Source organism: Cannabis sativa, chromosome 1, assembly GCF_029168945.1.
Source record: "Cannabis sativa cultivar Pink pepper isolate KNU-18-1 chromosome 1, ASM2916894v1, whole genome shotgun sequence".
Lineage (NCBI taxonomy): Eukaryota > Viridiplantae > Streptophyta > Magnoliopsida > Rosales > Cannabaceae > Cannabis > Cannabis sativa.
This window is the reverse complement of record NC_083601.1, coordinates 47434077-47456568: the sequence shown is the minus strand read 5'-3', so window position 1 is coordinate 47456568 and position 22492 is coordinate 47434077. Positions and strand designations below refer to the sequence as shown.

The 22492-nt window shown below is 28.3% G+C and overlaps 3 protein-coding genes across 7 annotated transcripts; 1 reads left to right on the top strand and 2 right to left on the bottom strand.

Annotated features, from left to right (window-relative positions):
* Positions 1–31: 31 nt before the first annotated feature.
* On the bottom strand, positions 32–3891 carry LOC115707927 (photosynthetic NDH subunit of subcomplex B 1, chloroplastic). 3 transcript variants are annotated; one of them, XM_030636032.2, is made up of 6 exons: positions 3229–3891; positions 1449–1639; positions 1110–1367; positions 900–1005; positions 447–532; positions 32–360 (listed from the first exon to the last, which is right to left on the bottom strand). In XM_030636032.2, the coding sequence occupies exons 1-6, from the start codon at positions 3808–3810 to the stop codon at positions 195–197; spliced, it is 1389 nt and encodes a 462-aa protein (XP_030491892.2). In that variant the 5' UTR covers positions 3811–3891; the 3' UTR covers positions 32–194. The 3 variants fall into 3 exon arrangements, with proteins under 3 accessions (XP_030491892.2, XP_030491891.2, XP_060974372.1); XM_030636031.2 differs by having other exon boundaries at positions 1110–1639; positions 3229–3886; XM_061118389.1 differs by lacking the exon at positions 32–360 and having other exon boundaries at positions 441–532; positions 900–1028; positions 3229–3885.
* A 1275-nt stretch (positions 3892–5166) lies between these two features.
* LOC115707925 (uncharacterized) lies at positions 5167–8165 on the top strand. Its single transcript, XM_030636028.2, has 5 exons — positions 5167–5988; positions 6773–6830; positions 6937–7020; positions 7189–7330; positions 7544–8165. The coding sequence occupies exons 1-5, from the start codon at positions 5469–5471 to the stop codon at positions 7925–7927; spliced, it is 1188 nt and encodes a 395-aa protein (XP_030491888.2). The 5' UTR covers positions 5167–5468; the 3' UTR covers positions 7928–8165.
* Positions 8166–8704: 539 nt separating this feature from the next.
* LOC115707926 (probable WRKY transcription factor 40) lies at positions 8705–10890 on the bottom strand. 3 transcript variants are annotated; one of them, XM_030636029.2, is made up of 5 exons: positions 10299–10890; positions 10145–10204; positions 9719–10054; positions 9506–9622; positions 8705–9400 (listed from the first exon to the last, which is right to left on the bottom strand). In XM_030636029.2, exons 1-5 carry the CDS (start codon positions 10494–10496, stop codon positions 9038–9040), a joined length of 1074 nt encoding a protein of 357 aa, XP_030491889.2. In that variant the 5' UTR covers positions 10497–10890; the 3' UTR covers positions 8705–9037. The 3 variants fall into 3 exon arrangements, with proteins under 3 accessions (XP_030491889.2, XP_060974382.1, XP_060974385.1); XM_061118399.1 differs by having other exon boundaries at positions 10145–10205; positions 10306–10890; XM_061118402.1 differs by having other exon boundaries at positions 10145–10205; positions 10309–10890.
* Positions 10891–22492: the final 11602 nt, after the last annotated feature.

Below are 22492 nucleotides of genomic sequence, written 5' to 3'. Positions count from 1 at the left end.
AACCCCTTTTAGGTAATATTGGCTTGACAAATGTAAGTAATGAAGCATTGATATCTGAAAATGAAAAGTATTACAGCAATTTACTCTGTTATTTATATAGTTGAATTGTACTGGTGGTGGTGGCTTTCTATTCTTGTGTACAAACTAAGGTGGTCAAACATTGCAACTCAAAAGAGAAAGAAATTGTTGTGTCCTTATACTAGAGCTAAGGACATATTGAAGAGTGGAAGTGCTTGCTTTACATCTTCAACATTGATATCTACTAGTTTTCCTGTCTTAGATGAAACTACAACACAATTCTTCTCTTCAGCATTGGGAATAAACAGTTTCCCTTTCTCTTCTGAACAAAACAATGCTATACTGAAAAATTAAAAAATAAAAGGTTTTGAGTTAGGATTTCAATAAACTAGACAATTGATCAGATGTATTATTGTTATTGTTAGTACCTTGGTTTATCTCTTGCATTTGCTAATTGGATTGCTGCTGTGTTTGTGGCTATTACTCCAGCTGAATCATTGATAAGAGCAGCCAACTAAAAAGGACATAGCCAATCAAGCTCAATATATTTGTCTTGTAAACAATTCTTCACAAACTTTTAAAAAAGATTCAGATAATTTAAAATGTTTAAACAAGTATTTAACGAACATGGTGTTTCGTGATTCTAATCTAACATTATACGCTCATGTATAGTTTATCTATGTACTAAAAATACTAAAATAACTAACAATTTATACGCGCAGTTACGAGTAATGATATGTGCACTCAAAATATTACACTCAGACACTGTTTTTTTTAAACAGTGGATTCTAATTTAGATGAATGCAATTGGTTAAAAAACTTGGCACATTACTATGTGTTATGCTTTTGTGCATATTTTAGGTACACGTATCATTACAAACCTGTCCAGGGGTTGTGATTACTATAATGCTAGCATCATCTCCAACAACATACTCAACATCTTCCCTTTCTTTCTCATGAGGAATAACAAAAATTGGTCTAAATTCCCTGTGTTGAAATAATGATGAAAACTAATGAATCAAACATAGGATTAGACATAAGATGAGAAGAACTAACTAACTATCATCATAAAGAGATTCAACATAACAAACCTCAAACCACTTGTTATTTCTGCCCACACATTGATAGGTAGCAAACTATCAGTATCACCCTTAGATTGCATTGAGGCCTTTGAATCTGATTTAATGCCATGAATCACTACATATTTCCCTCTCTGTGCACCTGTTTTCTTATATTTCTCTTCCACAACCTCTTTCAGCTTCCTTGAAAGTGAAACTCTAAGTGGGAGAACTTGTTCCCTTGGCACATTTCTAAATGGTGTTCCCAACCAATCAGCCATCTTATGATACCTACACATTATAATCAAACACACCAATATGAGTGATTGAGTTTGTTTACACAAATCACTTACTCTTTTCATTTTTACATACATGTGGTACCCTCCATCAGAGAGATTCAAAGTGTCTGCTTTGAATGTTTTGGAGAGAAACAATGAAGCTCCGGCGGCATTAACATCCGGGTAGGTGTAGCTAACTCTGTCTCTTGCTGTTGTCATAAACATGAAGGCTCCATGGCCAAACCCTGCTAGCTTTGTTGATAACACCATATCGTAGTACCTATTCTACAATAGACAACAACAATACTTTGCCTTAGAATATTTTGTACTAGTTTTCCCCCTTATGGAAATGGACATTTTAAAGGTTGTTTTGTACTTTGGTTTTGTTTTGAATGTTCTTTGCAAAATGACCTTCATCCTCTTAAGATATTTAAGACAAAATGTCTCTAATTTATGACAATGACCAACAGTGAACACTTACAACAATTACTTTATTTTAGAGAAATCTCCATATTTTGATGAATCACCCACAAAATTGATGCCCCAAATGAAGCTTCATTTTACATATACAAATACTACGTCTCCATATCTAAAGCAAACTATTTATTTGAATATTTTTTATTAGTTTGTCACTCCTATCTTAATATAGAGAAGAATTTTGATGATTTATTTTGAAAATGTATAGAGTAGTGAGAAGCTATTAGGAATTCTCTAAAATAGTTTTCTTTTGATAATATTGAGCAAAGTATACCTTTCATAGTTGCTAACATAACACAAATGTTTGATTGTAAAAATTAGAAAAAAGAGAAATGCTAAGACAATCTCAAGCTGCCAAACAATACAAAACTTAGTATAATGTTATCGATGTATTTTAATATTAGATTCTACACATTTTAATATATTAGGGTGTGTTTGGAAAGCTATAATGTAATTGAATTCGTGTGTAATTGGAGGTAATTACACAATTTGGCATGTTTGTCTGACCATGTAATTACACTGTAACTGTGTAATTGGAAGTAATTGAGGGGTTCCAATTACACTCTCCAATTTTCATGGCCCCCAATGAGAATTGAATGTAATTACACTGTGTAATTACTAAAAATTTTCCATATTAAACATTACTTACTAAAAAATATTATTTTCACATGTAATTACAAACTATTTTGCCAAACAAGATATTAGGAATTCATATGTAATTACCACCTCATATCCAAACACACCTTTCATTTTAAAATATAGTGTAATTACTACACTGTGTAATTACCACCCTAGTAATTATCATATCTAGTAATTACACAGTTACTTCCAAACGTACCCTTAAAGTTAGGTTCGACTTTAGATATAAGCAGGTTAGACTTGTGTGTGGTTTGTATTTTTATCAAATCGTGTAGTTCAGTGTAGTTTGCACTTTTGAATTTAATAATTATAATTCAAATCGCACTGCATAATATATTATAAAATAATTAATTTTTACAATACGATTTTAGAAATAATTTAATAAAATGACTTGATGATTATATATGTTATTAAAATTTTAATAAGTTTTTTTTTTTAATTATTTTTAAAACTTTATTAGGCTTATTTTTGAATTTTCTGATTATAGTATAAACTGTACATACCGCACCGTATCACACTGTATTTTTACAATATAATTTTTACGGTTTTAAGATCTCGCAGTGCGGTTGCAGTTTGAAAAATTACAAAAACCGCAAGTGCAATTTGATTTTTGAAAAAGAAAAAATTTCAACCCACACTACCCGTACCGCAAATACCCATCTACTAATTTTGAAGACTAACTTGATTAAGGTGCCTAATAACAATGGTAGTCATTAAAATATATTTGATTTGATAAAAGAAAAGAAAAAAAGACTAACCTTGAGAAGTCCAACCATATCAGTATACTCAGCTGGTTCAGGAAAATGATCATCAATGTCATACACATTAGCCCATCTCACATTCTTATTCAATTCATAACTTTGTTTTCCTCTCTCAGACGAAACCACATCGATTAGAACACCAGGATAACGATCCTTAATCAACTGAATTACCGGAAAAAACAGTAAATTCTCATAAACACCACCAGACACCATACAACAACACCTCCTAACATCACCCCTCACTTTCAGACCCAAAGGAGCAATCTCCACATTGAACCCCATTGGAAATTTCAGAAATCCATAAGGGTTCTCGGGGTTATCGGGCGGTCTCGGGTCCTCCTCTTGCTTTCCGTCCGTGAATAAGGATCCGTATTCCATGTCGGGGTCGGCTCCGTCGTCGAAAAAGTCGAGCCAGTGGTCCTTGTTGTCTCCGGCATGGGTTCGGAGTGATGGTCTTTTGGGGCGAGGAGGGTTGAAGAAAGAGAGTTTGAGGAATTGGGTGTGGGGAATTGAAGGTGGGTTGTGGAGAAATGGGGAGAAAGATTTGGGAAGAAGAGGAAGAGGAGTAATTGAGGCCATGAATGAGTGAATGAAGCTATGCTGTTATTTTTCAGTTGATGAAACTTGGAAAGTCGTTAGTTAGTATCAGATGATTTTGAGTGTGTGGAGGCTATGCTGATTGGATAAGTGGGACCTTTCTTTTTTCTCAATTTTATTTTTTGAGGAAATTTATATTTTAATAAAATTCTACAATACACTCGATTGAAATGTGTAAATGATGTACCATTATTTATTTCAGTAACTAAAAAATATTACAAAATTTTAAGATAGACGGTCTTAAAATTGGTGTATTGATACAACCTCTAACTATTTTGGTATCTATAAAAAAAATTTAGTCTATTTTTTTTTTTTATAATCAGATAGGTTATAGTTATTTAAGATATCTTGTAAATTTGGAAAAATTTAACACGTCAAAAACAGTATTCAAAAAGTATGTTCCATGCATGACTTTTTTATTTTATACGCGTGTAAAATAAACGGTTTAAATATTAATTTCTATATTGTAAAACTACAATATAAGAAAAGGTGTTTCTATATTCTAAAACTACAATTAAGGAAAATGTGTTCCATTATCTCCTCTCTCTCCCCAACACAGGGAACAAGAGACCTCCTCAATAAGCATTCTCTTAGCAAAAAGGGCACGAATGGGCAGGACATTTGAGAGAATGCTTCACCAAAGAACCTTGTGATGTTCCAAAACTGTAGAGTTCTGTAGTTTGTTCCATGATACCGGAGCAACATTACATAAAAGAGCTTGATCCAAAGCTTGAATCAGATAAGCAGACTTAGTCGAAAACAATCCATTTGGCTCTTTAGTCTAAACTCATTTATCTTTCCCATAACCATTCAACTTACCACCTTTGATGATATTATTAGTTATCTCCTGGTAAAAGTTTTTTTAAAACTTATCAGTGTCCTAATGCCCGTTAAATAAAATTAAATCCACCACTTTTTCTAAACCGTCCTGCGAATAGGTATTATACTTAAAATAGAAATCCCAACCATAAATAACTCATGGGTCGTCCCACTTTAATAGCACCTTTAGGGCTCGTTTGGAACGCCGTATTAAGTCGTATTGTATTGTATTGTATTATATTGAATTGTATTTTATGCAATATTTTTATGTAAAACTATATGTGGTATTAACTTTTATGGACACTTAAATATATAATGTTTTAGTATAAATTAAAATTTAACATAGTATTATATAAAAATATGATATATAATCCAATTTAATATAATACAATATAATACAATACGACCTAATACGACGTTCCAAACGCGCCCTTAAAGTTTGAGATTAATTAAATGTAAATATTGCATGCAATTTAGGTGTGTTACTAAAAACGACAAGGTCAATGAGAAAAACGACCTGTCGTTTCGAAGCAGCAAACGTGTAATCATGTCTTTAATGTTATACAGTTGGACTTGGGAGTAAAGGATAGTAGCTCAGTTGTTTATTATTGTATATCCACGTGGCATCTTCTTAGTGGTCAAAAGCCACCTTACATCTTTACTTTATTTCCCTTTCTCTTTATTAATTTTCTTTTTCTGGATCAGACATTTTCTTTCGATTTTCTCACACTTTCTCACTGGATTTTCTCACCCCTTCTCCTTGACTGACTCCATCTTCAATCATCACCAGCAGACGCTCCCACCCACCCACAATCCTCACAATGTCGGGCCCACCGAGACTCCGATCGACCAACATCGCCGACACCGAGTCTCGACCGGTCCTCGTACCGGCCGGGAACAACAACAACAACACTGCCGCCGCCAGACCCGCCGATGCTCGAAAACCCGCACCGAAGAAGCCGGAAAAGCCATCGCAAGAGATGGAGAAGAAGAAAGCTTTGCCCAATTCCGCGTCGCAATGTGTTAAGGTTCCGACTATTTTGAAGCGGCAACAAGGGGCTGACCTCCACCATCGCCACCATTCACTGCTCAATTCGTCTATGAATGCGTCGTTTTCGTCGGAAGCTTCGTCTTCTGATTCTTCATCTAACAGTGGGAGGACTTCGAGACGCGGTGTTGCGCCTCTGAGACGGAAGCAATTGGGGATGAAGACTGCTGCTGCTGAGAGAATTGAGACTGAAAGGGCTCCGGTCAGTAAGGTTGGTGGTAATGCGGTATCTTCGGATTCTAATGATTGCTTGGATAGTAAGAAACGGTGCGCTTGGATTACTTCCAACACAGGTAAAGATTGTGCTTTTAATCTCACTTTTTATAGTTTAATGTTTGGTTGATGAGAAATTAGGGGTGCCTTCGATCGAAATTAGGAATATTCTTTTGTTGGGCTTTCCTTTTTCAAATTCAATTCGCTTTATTCTGACTTTACAAATGGACCTGACCTTTGAGTGTTGTTAAGTTACAACTTACAACGATTTCTCCAAAAGGGTTAAGGATTGAATGATTTAGTTTATGCATTTCAATAATTAACTTTTGAAGTTCTACATATAGAAAATAAATAATTGTCTTTGGTTTTTTTATAAGTAAATGGAAAGACTTTCATCAAAAAAAAAAAAGTAAATGGAAAGACTGTTTATGATATTAATGGCAATGGGAGTGTATTGAAACCTGTGTGTATTGATACAGCCTTCTCAAAATTCTAAGATGATAATGAAGGAAACAATGTACCATGTTGGCTGAACTTAGATGACATGAGGCCTTGTAAAGGATGACACTGCATAAAATTGTTTAATAACTCATAAGAGTCTGATATGTTTCTTGAGGCATTGACCTGGCTTTTAATAATTGAAATGGAATTGAAACTGAAGTATAGTATAGGAGTAAGCATCTTTTCAAAAACTGGAGAAGATTCTGTTTTCATACTTAGGTGATGCTCTGTTGAGTTCTTGTTCTTTCCTTTATAATTTAGGTTACTTGGGGTTTTTTTCCCCCTTGTAATGCTTTCAAATGTTAGCATTTATAACTTTTCTCAAATGTCAAGTTTTTAATTTCTTTTGGTCTGTTCAAATAGATCAATGCTATATTGCTTTTCATGATGAGGAATGGGGAGTACCGGTCCACGATGACAAGTAAGTAATTTCATAACCATGCTCATACGAATTTTATTTTACTTCTGTAGATATTAATTTTTCTTTTGTAACTTACCACTGGCTGGTTGTTCTTTGCCAAATTTAGGAAACTGTTTGAACTTCTCAGCTTGTCTGGTGCTTTGGCTGAACTTACATGGCCTGCCATTCTCAACAAAAGACATTTATTTAGGTATCTTCAAGCTTTCGAATTCTATGAAATTTCATCCACATTGTGCCTGCAGTTGCCACATAAAATTTCTAGCTAAAAGTTTTATAATCTGACTGTGAGTTATACACCAGATGCTTACAGGAGTCTCGAAAAGTCTTTGACTAATATGTGAAACGTATCTCTACACAGGGAAGTCTTTTTGGACTTTGACCCGATTGCCATTTCGAAATTGAATGAGAAAAAGATTATTTCTCCTGGGAGCCCTGCCAGAACTTTACTATCAGAACTAAAACTGCGAGCCATGATTGACAATGCACGTCAAATTTGTAAGGTAGACAAAGATTATATGATTTTTATGTTAAAAGTTTCTTAATCAAATAGTATTTAAACTCTTAAGCAAATGAAGCTTTGGATTACCTATGCTACAGACATTTTACCTAACATCTCATAACTGACTTATACTATGGAACAAAACAGGCAGAGAGATTGCTGAAATTGCTATTTTTCCATTATTAATTGGTTCATGTATCTGTTATGATGTTAGGTAATTGAAGAATTTGGGTCCTTTGACAAGTACATATGGAGTTTTGTAATTCACAAACCGATAATTAGCCAATTCCGTTACCCTCGCCAAGTTCCAGTCAAGACACCCAAAGCAGAGGTCATAAGCAAGGACCTTGTAAGAAGGGGTTTCCGAAGTGTAGGTCCCACTGTTGTGTACACATTCATGCAAGTTGCTGGACTGACAAATGATCATCTTACTAGTTGCTTCCGTTTCCAAGAGTGTGCTGGAACAATAGAGGCAGGGGAAAAAGATGGCGCGGTCAAGTGTAAGACCAGCTCAAATATCCATATCGAGCCAACTGATTTTGAAGAACTTACAAGAGCTGTGGAAGAGTTGGTGAGACGTACAGAAGAAGAGTTGTAAATGATTAATTTGACCGAGGCTTTCGGTATGATGTACTTTTGGGGTGTTGAGGACGTGTTTGTGCTGTACAAAAGCTTTGAACATATAAAAATACTTTAGGATCACTTTGCTTTTTTCTTTGTTTTTCTCTTTTTATCTTTGAATACAATGAAAGTAGTTATTAATGTTCATGGATATGTTATTCTCAACTACTTTGTATCTTTTCTTCCTAGTCCAATAACAACTTGTACTTTTCTTATCCTTTTGCTCGAACAAATTGACAAGTTGCAGGTTGCATAATCAATTGGTACTTCCCAAGCCTTAGTTTACCCGCTATTGACTAAGACTGATATTCTACCATTTGGTCACCAACCTCAGAGTACCTGTTTTCTAGTATCCAATTGTCTAATTTTTCTTCTCTACATATTAATGATGGATTTTACGTGTCTTGAGACTAAATATCTAAACTTTGCAAGGTTATGCAGATATTTAGTTCAATTATATAAACCCCCAAGTGTGAGAGTTGTATTAGAATTAGTCGCATAGTGGAACAACGAACAAGTAGCTTTATTTAGGAAGGTTACTTAATTGACTTTTCCTTCTGATTTTGTAATGGACTATTCATTCAATTTATAGTTCTATCACATGTGATGCCAATCTATTTGCAAGTTTAGATATTTTTACTAGGCCACTTGACTAAATTTTTGACTTTGAAGAGTATGACAAGACAATGAGAAAAAGACTTGAAGAGAAAACAATGGTTACCTCAGAATATGCAGATAAACAAAATAACTTGAATAGTGAAGAAACTCATATTGAAGTATAATTATTAATTATCCTTCTATTCATTGATATATTTTGTAAGAATGCAAAAACCATACTCTATAGCTGAATCTAACTTTTGAATTGACTGTGTAAGAGTCATCCAAATTACAATTCCAGTTTTGGAAGACAAATAAATCTATCTAGCCACTCATGAGGTTCTGAGTAGATGAAACAAAAGTAGGTGTCTAAATCCTTTTCCTATTTCCCGGTGTTTGTATTTACAAAAGTAGAAAAACATCCTAAGCTGTTCAAAGACAGTCTTCATAAGAAGGAATCCATTCAGTGTTGACTTCTCATTATATTTATTCAGCTGGATTTCTGTTGATAGATTCTTCCTGAGATGGCTGCAGCCAATGCTGCAGTGAAATTGGGATCTTTTGTCAAAGATGAAGCCATCTGATCCACCAAGAATTTTCTAACATCAGGCGATTCAGTTCTTGCTGGTTTTGCACTCTTGGTGTTATCATTACCAGACTTTGGTTTTGTAAAATCAAGAGTAATATTAGGTCCAACAGATGAACTAATGGAGTTCGTCGAACAAGGAACCGAACTGAGAACCATGCCTCGGTTCTGTCCTGATGTTGCCTCCATTTGAGATGGTTGGGGGTGGTTATGTTCACCTTCATATGTTGCCACTAAAATAGATTGATCATCTACACTTCTTTGAACCTGAAAAAGATAATCATTAAACCAAACTTAGTATATACAAAAATACATTTTAGGAGAAAAGAAATGTCATTAAAAGAATCCCATATGAGTTTTAAATTTAATTACCTTCTTTTTGACAGGGCAGCTTGGAGCAAAGGAGCATTTGAAGTAAGCTCTAGGAGAAGGGTTATCTCTAGTGACCTTTTGGCCATATTTCCTCCACTGATATCCATCTTTTACAATCTGCATATCACAGATTGCGATAATTCATCAATACAATTCCAAAGTCTCATTTTATGTGTATGATTTTATGGGGCAGTAATGAGTTTGTGTTCTTACCAGGCTTGTATCAGTTGCTTCAGTCCTTACACAAGTCTTCCAAACTTTAGCTTTAATGGGTTCTTCTTCCCTTGGTTTCTTGCAAGACTCCTCATCAGTTGAACTACTCTCAGAATTTCCATTAGTTGTGATGATGTTGTTACTGTTATTGTTACTACTTTCAGATTTTCTCTTCTTTGAAGGGCTAAGCTCCTTTTCAACTGGGTTCTTGTTCATATACTCAGCCAATTGATTTCTTAAAGAGTTGTAATTCTCACACATCATAGTTAACATCTCTGTAAGCTTCTTGTTTTCAGCACTAACCCTATTCAATTCTTCAACCAGAGCACTAGTATTCTGAGGATAAAAACACATGAAACCCATTTAGAATTAACATAAAATCAAAAATCAAGACTTTCATATTTTGAAAGAGTACAAACTACAAACCTCTTGTTTGGCACCAAGTTTCATTCCAAAGTCAATAAATTTGCTTTCCAACTCTTTTTTCTGAAAGAAAATAAAAATAAAAATTGAGTCAAAAATTCAATCAAACACCTTCTGGGCAAGATCAAAAACTCAAAAGGAATTATCCACAACATACCGGAGGAGGAGGAGGAGGAGGAGGAGGAGGAAGAGCAGCATCATAGAGGTCTCTGCTATAATTAGGCTTACAATTCAGATCCAAAGAAGTATCAACATAAGAAGAATAATCCATAATAGCCTTAGAAGAAATTGAGTTAACCCAAACCAAGTTGCTACTTTTGCTAAGTGTCTCAAATTGACAAAGCAAATCAAGCATATATAATAAAAAACCAATCTTTCTTCTTTCTTATCCACAAAAACAAATATCTAAGCAAAACCCAGATCAAGTTTTCCACGAATTTGTCTCAAATGAATGAAATATAAACTATATATATACAAAGCTGTGAACTTTGAGGAAACTTGGTCGAAATAGAAAGAGAGAGAGAGAGAGAAATTATTAATAATAATAATAAAAAATAAATAAAACTAAAGAAAGCTGGCACGAGGCTTTTTCTTGTGTACTATAAATTAGTTAAATTTGATATATAAATTTTCTCTCTCTCTTTTCAAGTTGATTGTTTGGTGTGCGGACCATTAAGAGAGGAAGAAGACTTCTATTAGTCTTTATGTCGGTAATGGTTGAAATTCATGCACAAAATTCAAGTCAAGCCACCATTGAACTAACCTGTTTTCTTTTTTATAATAATAATTAAAAAGGATTGGCTATTATATACACGTGGCTACATATATTTCATACGTAGTAAATCATGATTTTTAATAAAAAAAAAATTTAGTGTTCATGGAAGTTCTATGTTGACCCGGGTGTGTTGTTTTCATATAATAGTCTTGCTTTAATTTATATGCATATCAGTATATAATATTATGTATATATAATTATGTTATGTGGGGTCAATGAAAAACCCTACTATAATAATAACCTTTTTTTTGGCACGTTTCTAAACATTTTCCACGTTCAATATAATTTACTGTATTTTATTTTTTGAAAAAGAAAAAAAAACTATACTTTTTAATTTATTGGTTTATTTAATTAAGTTGGATCTGATCCAAACGTGCTCATTTCTTCTTTTACTTAAATTTATTAATGTTTTTTTTTTTCTTAATAACACTTACGTCATGATGTTTTTATTTGTATATTCATTGCCCAAAAAAAGGGTAGTTAATGTGTGGCATGATTTAATTAAATAATTTATATTACATAAATATAATAGAGGAAAGATCTACAAACAATTTTCCCCATTAAGCCAAATACTATATTTTTATATGAATGACAGAAATAGTGTGTGAATTTATAATATAGTATTATATATATATAGAATTTTACCAAATTTAGTTATTTTTAGAATGTTGTCTGTGGGCCTGAACCGTTAAAGTTGCTATTTTACTTAAAAGAAAATAGTGTAGAAAAATTCTACAATACACCCCTTTGGATATATTGATGTACCCCTATCTGTTTTAGCATCTAAGATAATTTTTTAGTCAATTTTTTTTTTATGGTCATGTACGTTATAATTATTTAAGACATCCTGCAAAATTTTAAGAAATTTAAAAAAGTTTAACACGCTGAAAACTATGTTCAAACAGTGTGTTGCACGCGTGATTATTTTATTTTATATGCGTGTAAAATCGACTGTTTGAATATTGTTTTTTATATTGTAAATTATTCCAAATTTTTTAAAATTTTGTAAGATATCTTAAATAACTATAACCTACATGAATATGAAAAAAAATTAGACTAAATTTTTTTTCTAGATGCCGAAATAAGTTAAGGGTGCATCAATACATCCTTTTTAAGGAAATGCATTGTAGAATCGCGTAATAGTGTATACTGTGTTTTATCACCATATATTTAGACTTTGTCTTTCCTATATTTATATATCTGTTTCAAAAAAATTAAGAGGGATATGATATATCATATTTTTTTTTAAAAAAAAAGTAGTAAAAATTAACTAAATGTCAATTTTGGCTGCTCCCAAAAAAAACAATGTAAAAGGAAAAGGTATTTTGAAATATATATATATGTGTGTATATAGAAAAGTGTGTATGTATAAGTACCAACTTTGGTAGTGAAGATATCTGATATGATTTGAATTCTGAATTGGAAATAATTAATAAAAATTGTAACTTATAATGTAAATCAAACTATGTTGAATTTATTCGGTTTGCGTGGGTAGTTGTGTTGTGGTGTGGTCATATATTATATTATTTGGTTCTTTTCACACATACCTATTATCATATATAAATCTTGGCTAGTAATTTACTCTAATTAAAAATACAAAAACGTTGAAAAAAAAAATGTAAAAAGGGAGTTTTCTTGAACATAAATGTTGTGTTGTGTGTCCCACACACATAATAGAAATGCTAAAAGTTAGTGGTAGTACTCTTCAACATGTTATATCGTTAATTATTAGTTAATTATTAGTATAATTAAGTGTCAAGTCTTATTATATTATATGATGTATTAATTTTTATAAAATATTACTAACTAATTATAATTAAGATGCGACTTCTAAATAATAATACTATTAGTACCTTATAACAATACTCTAATTTAATAAAGATGATATTAATCATTGTGTATGTACATATTAATATAAAGTTATAATCTACTAGCTAGTCATCAATTAATAATATATATAGATAAATCAATACCACACAATTATGAACAACAAAAGCCAAAACCACTATATAAAGGGCTAAAAATTTAGGAAGTAATTAAAAAATGTAATCAAATAACTATATTATTATTTAAAAAATTGTACGTGTTGAAAAACCAATAGTAAATAAATATAATTTATCATAAAAATATGTATGCATATTGTACATTAAATAAAGGAAAATTGGAATTAAAAGTACGTTTTTGTAACCAAATATTCTTCTAGTACATGCATCATAATTTTTAGAATAAAAATGAATAAGTAATCACTAAAGAATTGTTATAATTATCAAGTAAAAATATACATAGTAATTAATTATATTTTTAAATTAATAGATTATATAGGTTAATTTACCGTGAAAAAGAAGGCAAGTAAAAGAAAATTATAAGGCATTAATATAAAGTGATTAGTTGTAGTTTACAAATATATTACGTAATATAATCGTAATTAATTAAATATATAGTAGTTTAATCATTATAAGAAAGAACCAAAAAGTGATTAGTTAAGATACATAAAGTCGTAGTCGGTGATGCTTTTTCACTTTAGCAAGATTTGATTTCAATTTAATTAGCCGTACAATTATCTATCTATACATAATATGTATATATATATGTCGTCATCAAAATGACGAAATTCCATGTGTTTATTTATATACATAAATATGTTGAGATTAAAATGAAAAACGATGATACTTAATTAATCTTATTCAAATATAAAATTAATTAGTATAAACACTCATATAAAAAATAATATTATTATATATAAGAGGAAGAACAAGCACCAAGTACAAAGACAAAGACTTAATTAAGCAAAGACCATGACCAAAATAATTTTAAAAAAGATTAATAAAAAATAATAGAAAAGGTCAGTCCATTGAATTTAAACTAGTATATATAAAGTTGTGCACGCATGGTATAATACATGAACGAGGTTATTATTTTTAATTATATCATTGTATAATTTTCGTATTTTAATAATAATATGTCCATGTCCAATTAATTAACTTTAAAAATTAAGAACCACACCAACTTGCTTAATTATTTTATGTAATGAATAATATTTAAATAAATTAAGATGTAAAAATCATTTCATTAAAATGACGTACGTGAGCAATATGTATATACGTGTCTTAAACGATATTATATATATGTTATTCAAGGATTAGAGAATGAAATATTGAATCACTTTATTATTCATTTTTCTAAATTAATATATATTATATAGAACAATTAATTAATAAGATAATAAGTCTTTCTTTATTTTTATTATATATACTCGTGGAAGGATTTTTGATTTATTAATTTCTACAATTAATCTCGCTAAAATTAAGAGAATGTTTTCTACAATTAATATCGAGGGTTATTATTATTATTATTTAATCACGAAGACAGCACATTAAATAATATTAAGTAAACTCTACCAATATAATTTTTTAAAAAAATGCATTAAAACTAAATTTATTTTTTTGTCTCATCATTTGGTTCAACATTGGAGATTTATTGATCCTATATATAGTTTTCTCTTTTAAGTTTTATATCCAGAATCTATAAATTTTGCTGTGTGGGGTTTAATTGTAATAAAAAATATTTATACCTACTTAAATAAAAATTATAATTACTTTATATAAATTTATTAATTTTAAATTTAATTATTATAAAATGTATTTGCGGAGCTCATACATATGAAACCTCTTACAAGTTACAAGTTACAAGTTACAAGTTACAAATATATATATATATATATTTATATATATACATTTTTAATAATTTATAATATCACAAATATAGTTCAAACAACTTATCATAAATACATATTTTAAACTTTTCTTGACATTAATTGTAAATTATTTATAAATTTTTAATATTTTTAACTACAATAGAAATTGTAATGAAAAATTTAAAATCTTCCACACTATATATACCCTACCATAAAGTATCCATCTTTTTTCCATTTTTTTGAAAAAAAGAAAAAAGAAAAACTAGTCAAAGAAAAGGGAATTATATTAAATTTAATAATATATATTTGTAGCGGTTTTAATTTGAGGGCTGTTGGGTTTAGAATTGAATTGTTGTACAATTAAGTACTTGTGCTTTGGTCTTACTTTCCAAGCACATGTTTGAGAATGTTTACTTCTCCAATTCAACTTGCAAAGTTTCTTCTATATATTATAATATAAATAAATAAAAACAAAATATTATTGGGACCATTTTTTTTTTCACACGAATTCTTAATTAATATATATATTTTTATTAATAATTCACAGTACTCCAAGTCCTAGCTATTATTATTTATTTTTATTATTATTTTAAGAAAAGGAAAACACGGGATTGACTTTAGGTTGACTATACATACATACATAAGTGATTATTATTATATTATGTCTTCAACCTATATTGTCACTATCTTTTGTCGGTCAATATAAAATGCATGTATTACCATATTTATTATTTATTTTAGAAATTATATTTTCTAATTTTTTTAGCTATAAAGAATTTTAAAAATATAGGACTCAAAAAAGTATATCCAAATAAAATTTCAAATCTTGAAAAATATTTTAATATAAACATACTCTTTTATTTATTAATTACGATGAAAATATATATAAAAATTTTGAATAATATTACAAACATATTTTTTAGAGAACTTAATCTTATAATGGGAAAAAAAATAAGGTGTATAACTTCGTATATATAATTACATACATTAAATACAGTATTATCTTAATCAAAATTCTATCGTGGAGGGTTAATAAGTATAATATAAATTTCACAAATCATCTACAATTAAAAATATAAATCTGTATATAAAAAATAACAAAATGATGACACGTATATAAAATACTCTATATTATTCATAACTAAATTAACTGATGATATATATAATAAGTACACACTTGTAGAGTTGGGTTGTTAGGGCATGTACAACTAGTTCACACGTTTCTAGAGAAGAGAATGAAGTTAATTTATTAGCTAGGGCTCCCTGATCCCTAAACCCTAATTAATATATTTATATATAATACAAACGATATATATATATGCAGAGTAACAACAACAAAAAGAGTACACTCAAAAGATTTCCAAAAATAAATAAATCATTATAAAAATTCTATTTTAAGTGATGAACTAATCAACTGTTATTTAATAAGTTACTTTGTATAGTAAATATTTTATATTTTAGTTATTTCTAGACTTGAATATCAAATGATCATGTTAATTGGTAAGAATTAGTTCAAGTGGTTTATGAGTGAGGTGGTAGTGGGGTAGGTCTATTCTAAATAAATTACAACTAGGGCAAATAATAATACATATATATATTCAACAGCCAAATTCTATAACGCCATGCATGAGATCATCATCTAATTCACACGACATACGTACCCCACCATGCACAATAATAATATTAATTAATTTTTCTTATATAAACTTTTATTTTATTAATTATATCTAATTAAACGTGGTCTTCAAATATACAACAAAGTTCAACTAACATAATATTGATCTTTTCTTTGCTCAACAGTCAATATATATATATATACAGTAATTATTTTGTCCTTATATATTATTAGGTCTTCTGCATCCGAATGAATTTTGAAATTAAGGTCTAGTTTCACAATCTTTTCTATATTGAAATGGGTCCATCAATTAATAATAAATAATAAATATACTTTTCTTTTTTTTCTCTTCTGGACGAAAAAGGAACAGTGTGCATTAACATTTAAAACTGTACTTACTATATATATCCACATCATCATAATAATACATAGAAGTGCTCAGATCACATACCTAATTTTTTTAATAAATATATACATGTTTTAAATAAATTCTTCTATACGTGTCGATAATATATATATAAAATAATTTTTAGTAAAAAAAAAGAAAAGAAAAGAAAAGAAAGAAGACAGAAGTGTGAGTTGACGTGTGGACACGTTTAAAAATTTGAGAAATAAATATTTTATAAATTAATGAGTAGTATAAATAAAAGTGATGCACGTTTGGGTTTGAGTTTGACTCAATCAACTATTTATTATCATCTTATCCAAACACTCACACTACAAAAAACTTCACTAGAATTAAAATACATGTTTAAAAGTACATGTTTGTGGGAGATTTAAATTAAAATTATAGTTAGGGTGTGCATAAATTGATCAAATTTATTGACAAATATTTAGAAATCTAACACATCCAATATTTAATAGAATTAATTAGTACTTCCACATATTTAGTTCCGATGAGTAATTAAATTTTGTATTGTTATACATAAAATATATATATGTATATATGAAAATTAATTGTAATTTTTTTTTTTTTTTTGAATTAGATGGATCCAATGTAATACATACTGGATCTAAAATATTGAATGAATCTGATGCGATCCAAAAATATATACTAAGTCTAAAATATTGGATAAACTCGAATTAGACCAATAGATATACATCAAATAGAACCAATCTAATATTCAATAGATGTTGTATTGATGGGATGACTGAAATTAATAGGATTGGATTGAATGATAAAATTTAACATTCAGTATATAATTAAATTGAATCTTAATAAGCCTAAAAAAATATTGAACTTAGCCCTAAAATAACGAAATAGCCCCACTTGTTTGTTAAGTTGCAATTTGCATGGTTTTACCCCCAACTTTAATTAATCTATTATTTTCATTATAGTTTGATGATAAAGAATTAATTATATAATATAATTTAAATAGCACAATGGTTGAATATTAATTAATATATATCATTGCTTATCAGGTGTACTTCCCATGGTTTTTTTTTTTACAGATGCTATATTCAAAGTTCAAGCATTTTAAATAGGTTTTTTTTAGTATACACTATAAAAAATTTTATTTTTACTCATAATAAAATTTGAAATTAAAAGTGAACTACCACTATAAAAAATCTTATTTTTAGTCATAATAAATTTATGACTAAAAGTGAAAAAATTGTAACTAATTATAAATTATTATTTCTATATTGTGACTAAAAGGTCTGTGACTAAAGGTATTAGTCACAAAAAATTACCATAAATTTGTTGTGATTAAATGTATTTTAGTCACAATACTTGTTGTGACTAAAACTAAATTAGTGACAACTTGTAACTAAATACTATGTTTTAGTTACAAGCAAAATTTTGTTGTGACTAAAAGTCACATTTAGTCACAAAAAATTATATTGTGACTAAAAAATTGTCACTAAAAATAACACTAGTTTTTTGTAGTGTAATTAATTATAAATTATCATTTCTATATTGTGACTAAAATGTTCGTAGTTAAAAATACTAATCACAAAAATTATAATTTGTTGTGACGAAATGTGTTTTTAATCATAATATTTATTGTAATTAAAACTAAATTAGTGACAACTTGTATCCAAATTGTATAAATAAAAAAAATTACCTATTATTTTTAGTCACACTAAAACAATTAATTAATTACTTTATAATTTTAGTACGTAACTAGTTTATTATTTAGAGTAATATATATATAAAAAAAAATTGCACATCTAATAAAATATATTTTTAATGACTAATTAACACTTTTAACTAGTAATATATTTTAATAAGGGTAAATAGCGGCATAAGTACTCAAAGTTTTAAGTTTGTAAGCGGCATAAACGCAATGTTTATTTTTAGCGACATAAGTACCTAATGTTTGTAAAACTGTAATTTTTCTCCAGTTTTGTCAGTACAGACTCCGTTTTAAATTTATTAAAGGAATATTTGGAAGTAACTGATACTACATGTTTCTGCTTAGATCCAATGATCAAGAATCTAGACCTTATATGTGGCATGTTTAAGAAAATAACAGAATTTGTACAGACGAAATTAGAGAAAAATTACAGTTTTACAAACATTGGATACTTAGGCTGCTAAAAATAAATATTGAAATAATACCACTTATAAATTTAAAATTTTGAGTATTTATGCCGCTATTTACCCTTTTAATGAATGACATAATGATACTTATTATTTTGCAGTGAATAATATTGATTGTAAATATGTTATATTATTATTATATCATAAAAATTATATATGATATTTTAGTGCAATATTAACAAAGATTTAATATTAACCCAAAATAAATCCAATTTTGAACTGAGCGAAATTCATCTTATTATTATGGAAGAGAATTAAAATAAACCCCTTGCTACATTATCAAATTAAAAAAATTTATTTTTAGTCATAACAAAATTAATAATTAAAAGTAAAAAATACTTCTAACTAATTAATTATTATTGTTAAGTTGTCACTAAAAGGTTCGTAGCTAAATGTATTAGTTACAAAAATGATAAATTATTGTGATTAAATGTACTTTTAGTCACAATATTTTGTATTCAAATATTATATTTTAGTTACAAATAATATTTTGTTGTGACTAAAAATTACATTTAATTATAAAAAATTTATATTATAACTAAAATATAGTTATAAAAGTAATTTTATATCACAGTGCTAATTATTAATGAAATATATATATATATAATTCAATTACCATGTTTTATTTCTTGTGACTTTTTTCTTTAATGAAGTGGTTTTTATTGCATTCATGAAAATAAGTTGTGAACGTAATATATAATGCAAAAGTTTGAATAATATAAGTTTGAAAATGTGTTTAAACGTAATACATGTTTTTGTTTTTTAATTTACGAAATATATGTTTTTTCTAGGTCGTTTTGTTAATTTTTTTAGGTATGAAATTTTCACATTATTTCACTTCAATTAATATAGTAAATTAATGTGCACAAAATTCTACTCCATTAATAGTCTTAGATTTTGAATCTATACCAATTTGGTATACCATTTTTTAGCATTCTAACCCTTATAATTTTATTTTATTTTAAAATATAATCTTACATATATTTTAATTCTCAAATTATAATTTATCACAAAAATAATAATTAATTTAAAACACGAACATATTTAAAAATACAAAATAACAATAAAATAAAAACAACATACACACTACGTTATAAAACAAAAAAAAAAACATTAAAAGTAAGATAATAATTTAATAGTCGAATTGATCACTTGTGAATTTTAGCCACGAAGAATATCAAAATATTGACTTTATATATGAATAATTTTAAGTATTTTGAGAATATTCATATTCTTAAGATGCTTGATAGTTGATATTATTGATGAGTTTTTTTTTTTTTTCATATAATCATTTTTAATTTGCTCATTTTGAAAATGGTCGCATATAATAGCTAGGATCAACTATAGTACTTCAATAATTATTTTTTTTTTTTAAAAAAAAAGAATGTGTAGTGTTTAATTGATTTAATGAATATTATATCACTACAAGAGATGTCACTTTTACCAACACAGTTCGTTACTGCACTGGTAAAAGTAACTTTTAATTACCAGCGCATTTAAACTGCGCTAGCAAAGAGGTCAAAATTTTATCGGCGTACATTTACAGTGGCCAAAATCTAATTTTTACCAGCGTACATTTACAGTGGCTAAAATCTAATTTTTACCAGCGCATTTACGCGCTGGGAAAAATCATTTTTGCCAGTGCTTTTCATTTTATACTGGCAAAAGTTCTAATGCTAACGTTGATTTGCCAACCCCTTTTGCAAACACATCACAAGTAAATTCTATTTTACCAGCGCAATACTAACTTTTGCACCAGCACAAAAATGTGCTGACAAATGTGACATTTCTTGTAGTGTATTTTACTAAATTATTTTAAGATTTTAAATTCTTACTAGTGACCATGATATAATTTTTACTAATTATTTCATAAATTAGTTATTTCGGGTTATTAATATAAATAATATAAAATACAAAATATTTTAAGTAAAATATATTTATTTAGTAGAATATTTGGTGTGATATTTAATGTAAATTATTAAAATTATTGCACCAAAAAATAAAATATTTTACACTATTAGTGGTCTTAGAATTTTTCTTCATTATTGTCAAAATATAAATAAGAGTAAATATTATTTTGGACCATGTGTTTTGTAAAAATTATTAATTGGACCATCTATTTTATTAAATAATAAAATAGACCCTGTACTTTTTAAAATTGTATAAATAGAAACTTGAACTGATTTTTTTGTTAAAATAAAATTAAATAATAATCTGATATAAAAAAGACCATGGTCATGCACTTTAATTTTTTTCATACGAGTAAAAGCCCTAAAGTCTCAAAAATATACCTAATCCAATTGAGAACAAAATTACTGGACCACTTGAGCCTGACCAATTCAGTAATTATCAATTTTAATTATTGATTCTCTTTTTCAATTTATAGGTAAAAATACTGATAATATGGTCAACCAATCCATTGAATCTATTAAAATTTAGTCCACCATGTTCTCATTCATGAACTGGTTTCATTTCTTTTTAGTACTATTCACAAAAATCATTAATGTAATTATTTAAATTACGACCTTGAATATTATTTATTTGGAATAATTGTGCCAAGAATAATTATTCCAATATGGAAAATTATCATATGCATGCAGTCTTGGTTAATAATTCCTTATATAAATTTCTTCATTATTTCGGTCTTACTCTATAAGCACATGTTTTGAATTTAATTATATATAATTATTATGATCTGCTACACTTGATAGAATAATAAAGTGATATATTTATATGATCGTGATTTAAAAATAATTAAATATTCTGAAGAAAAATAAATAAATAATAAATAGAATATACCATACTTGACCAAGAAATGACTATAAAATTCTTTGTCAACACATATGTTATTCATGTGGGCTTTTCTTCGAATTAATTAAGGGAGTAAATATATATGTTGTCTCTAAGTTAATAAATTTTTACATTTAATTGGTTTCAAAAAAAATATTAAAATTTAATTATATCATATGAGTATTTATATATGCGGCATGATTATTTTTTTTTTTTTGAGAAGAAATACTATGTTATTATAAAACCAAAGTGATATCGTTTACAATAACATCGTAAATCGGAGGAGGGATATTAATAAATAAGAATGCGCGTTATTATAATATAAATTAATTAATGTATATTAATATAATATTGGAGAGTGTTGATTTGATTACATCACTACATGTACTGCTGTATGTTAATTTTAATTAATTAATTAACATTTAGCGTTTACTACTCCTTAAAGTTTTAATAGCAATATAAAAATTATAATTATGTAGTATTATAATGCATATACATGTATCTTCAATGGGAACACGAAGTTGAGTCATTTGTTTAATTAATAATATATATATATACTAAGCAGGGTCGGCCCTGGGCATAGGCGGGCTAGGCTTGTGCCTAGGGCCTACCTAGTCCAGGGGCCAAAAAAAAAATTTTGCCCTTTTAAAATTACACAATTTTTTTGCTGATTTTGAAAAATACTATTTTTTTCTAAATAAGGGCCCAAAAAATAATTTTTACCCTATAGCTCACTACATTTCAGGACCGGCCCTGAAACTAAGGCTACTATTAAAACTTATATACTGATGCAAATATTTAATATTTAGAAGAATTTTTGAGTTTAATATTATTTTATATTTATGTATGTTATAACTATTTATTATATTATAAAATTTTGACACTACTACAATTTTAGTCTTTAAAGTAGTTTTTTAAGATTTATAGTGTTG

Excerpts from the sequence above, each read along its gene's own strand:
- LOC115707925 (XM_030636028.2), top strand. The coding sequence starts at position 5,469 with ATGTCGGGCCCACCGAGACTCCGATCGACCAACATCGCCGACACCGAG. Across the intron at positions 6,831-6,936 it reads GTACCGGTCCACGATGACAA|GAAACTGTTTGAACTTCTCA; the intron begins GTAAGTAATTTC and ends TGCCAAATTTAG. Across the intron at positions 7,331-7,543 it reads ATGCACGTCAAATTTGTAAG|GTAATTGAAGAATTTGGGTC; the intron begins GTAGACAAAGAT and ends TTATGATGTTAG.
- LOC115707927 (XM_030636031.2), bottom strand. The coding sequence starts at position 3,810 with ATGGCCTCAATTACTCCTCTTCCTCTTCTTCCCAAATCTTTCTCCCCA. Across the intron at positions 533-899 it reads TAATCACAACCCCTGGACAG|TTGGCTGCTCTTATCAATGA; the intron begins GTTTGTAATGAT and ends TGTCCTTTTTAG. Across the intron at positions 361-446 it reads AATGCAAGAGATAAACCAAG|TATAGCATTGTTTTGTTCAG; the intron begins GTACTAACAATA and ends TTAATTTTTCAG.
- LOC115707926 (XM_030636029.2), bottom strand. The coding sequence starts at position 10,496 with ATGCTTGATTTGCTTTGTCAATTTGAGACACTTAGCAAAAGTAGCAAC. Across the intron at positions 10,205-10,298 it reads CTCCTCCTCCTCCTCCTCCG|AAAAAAGAGTTGGAAAGCAA; the intron begins GTATGTTGTGGA and ends ATTTTCTTTCAG. Across the intron at positions 9,623-9,718 it reads AAGCAACTGATACAAGCCTG|ATTGTAAAAGATGGATATCA; the intron begins GTAAGAACACAA and ends TGTGATATGCAG.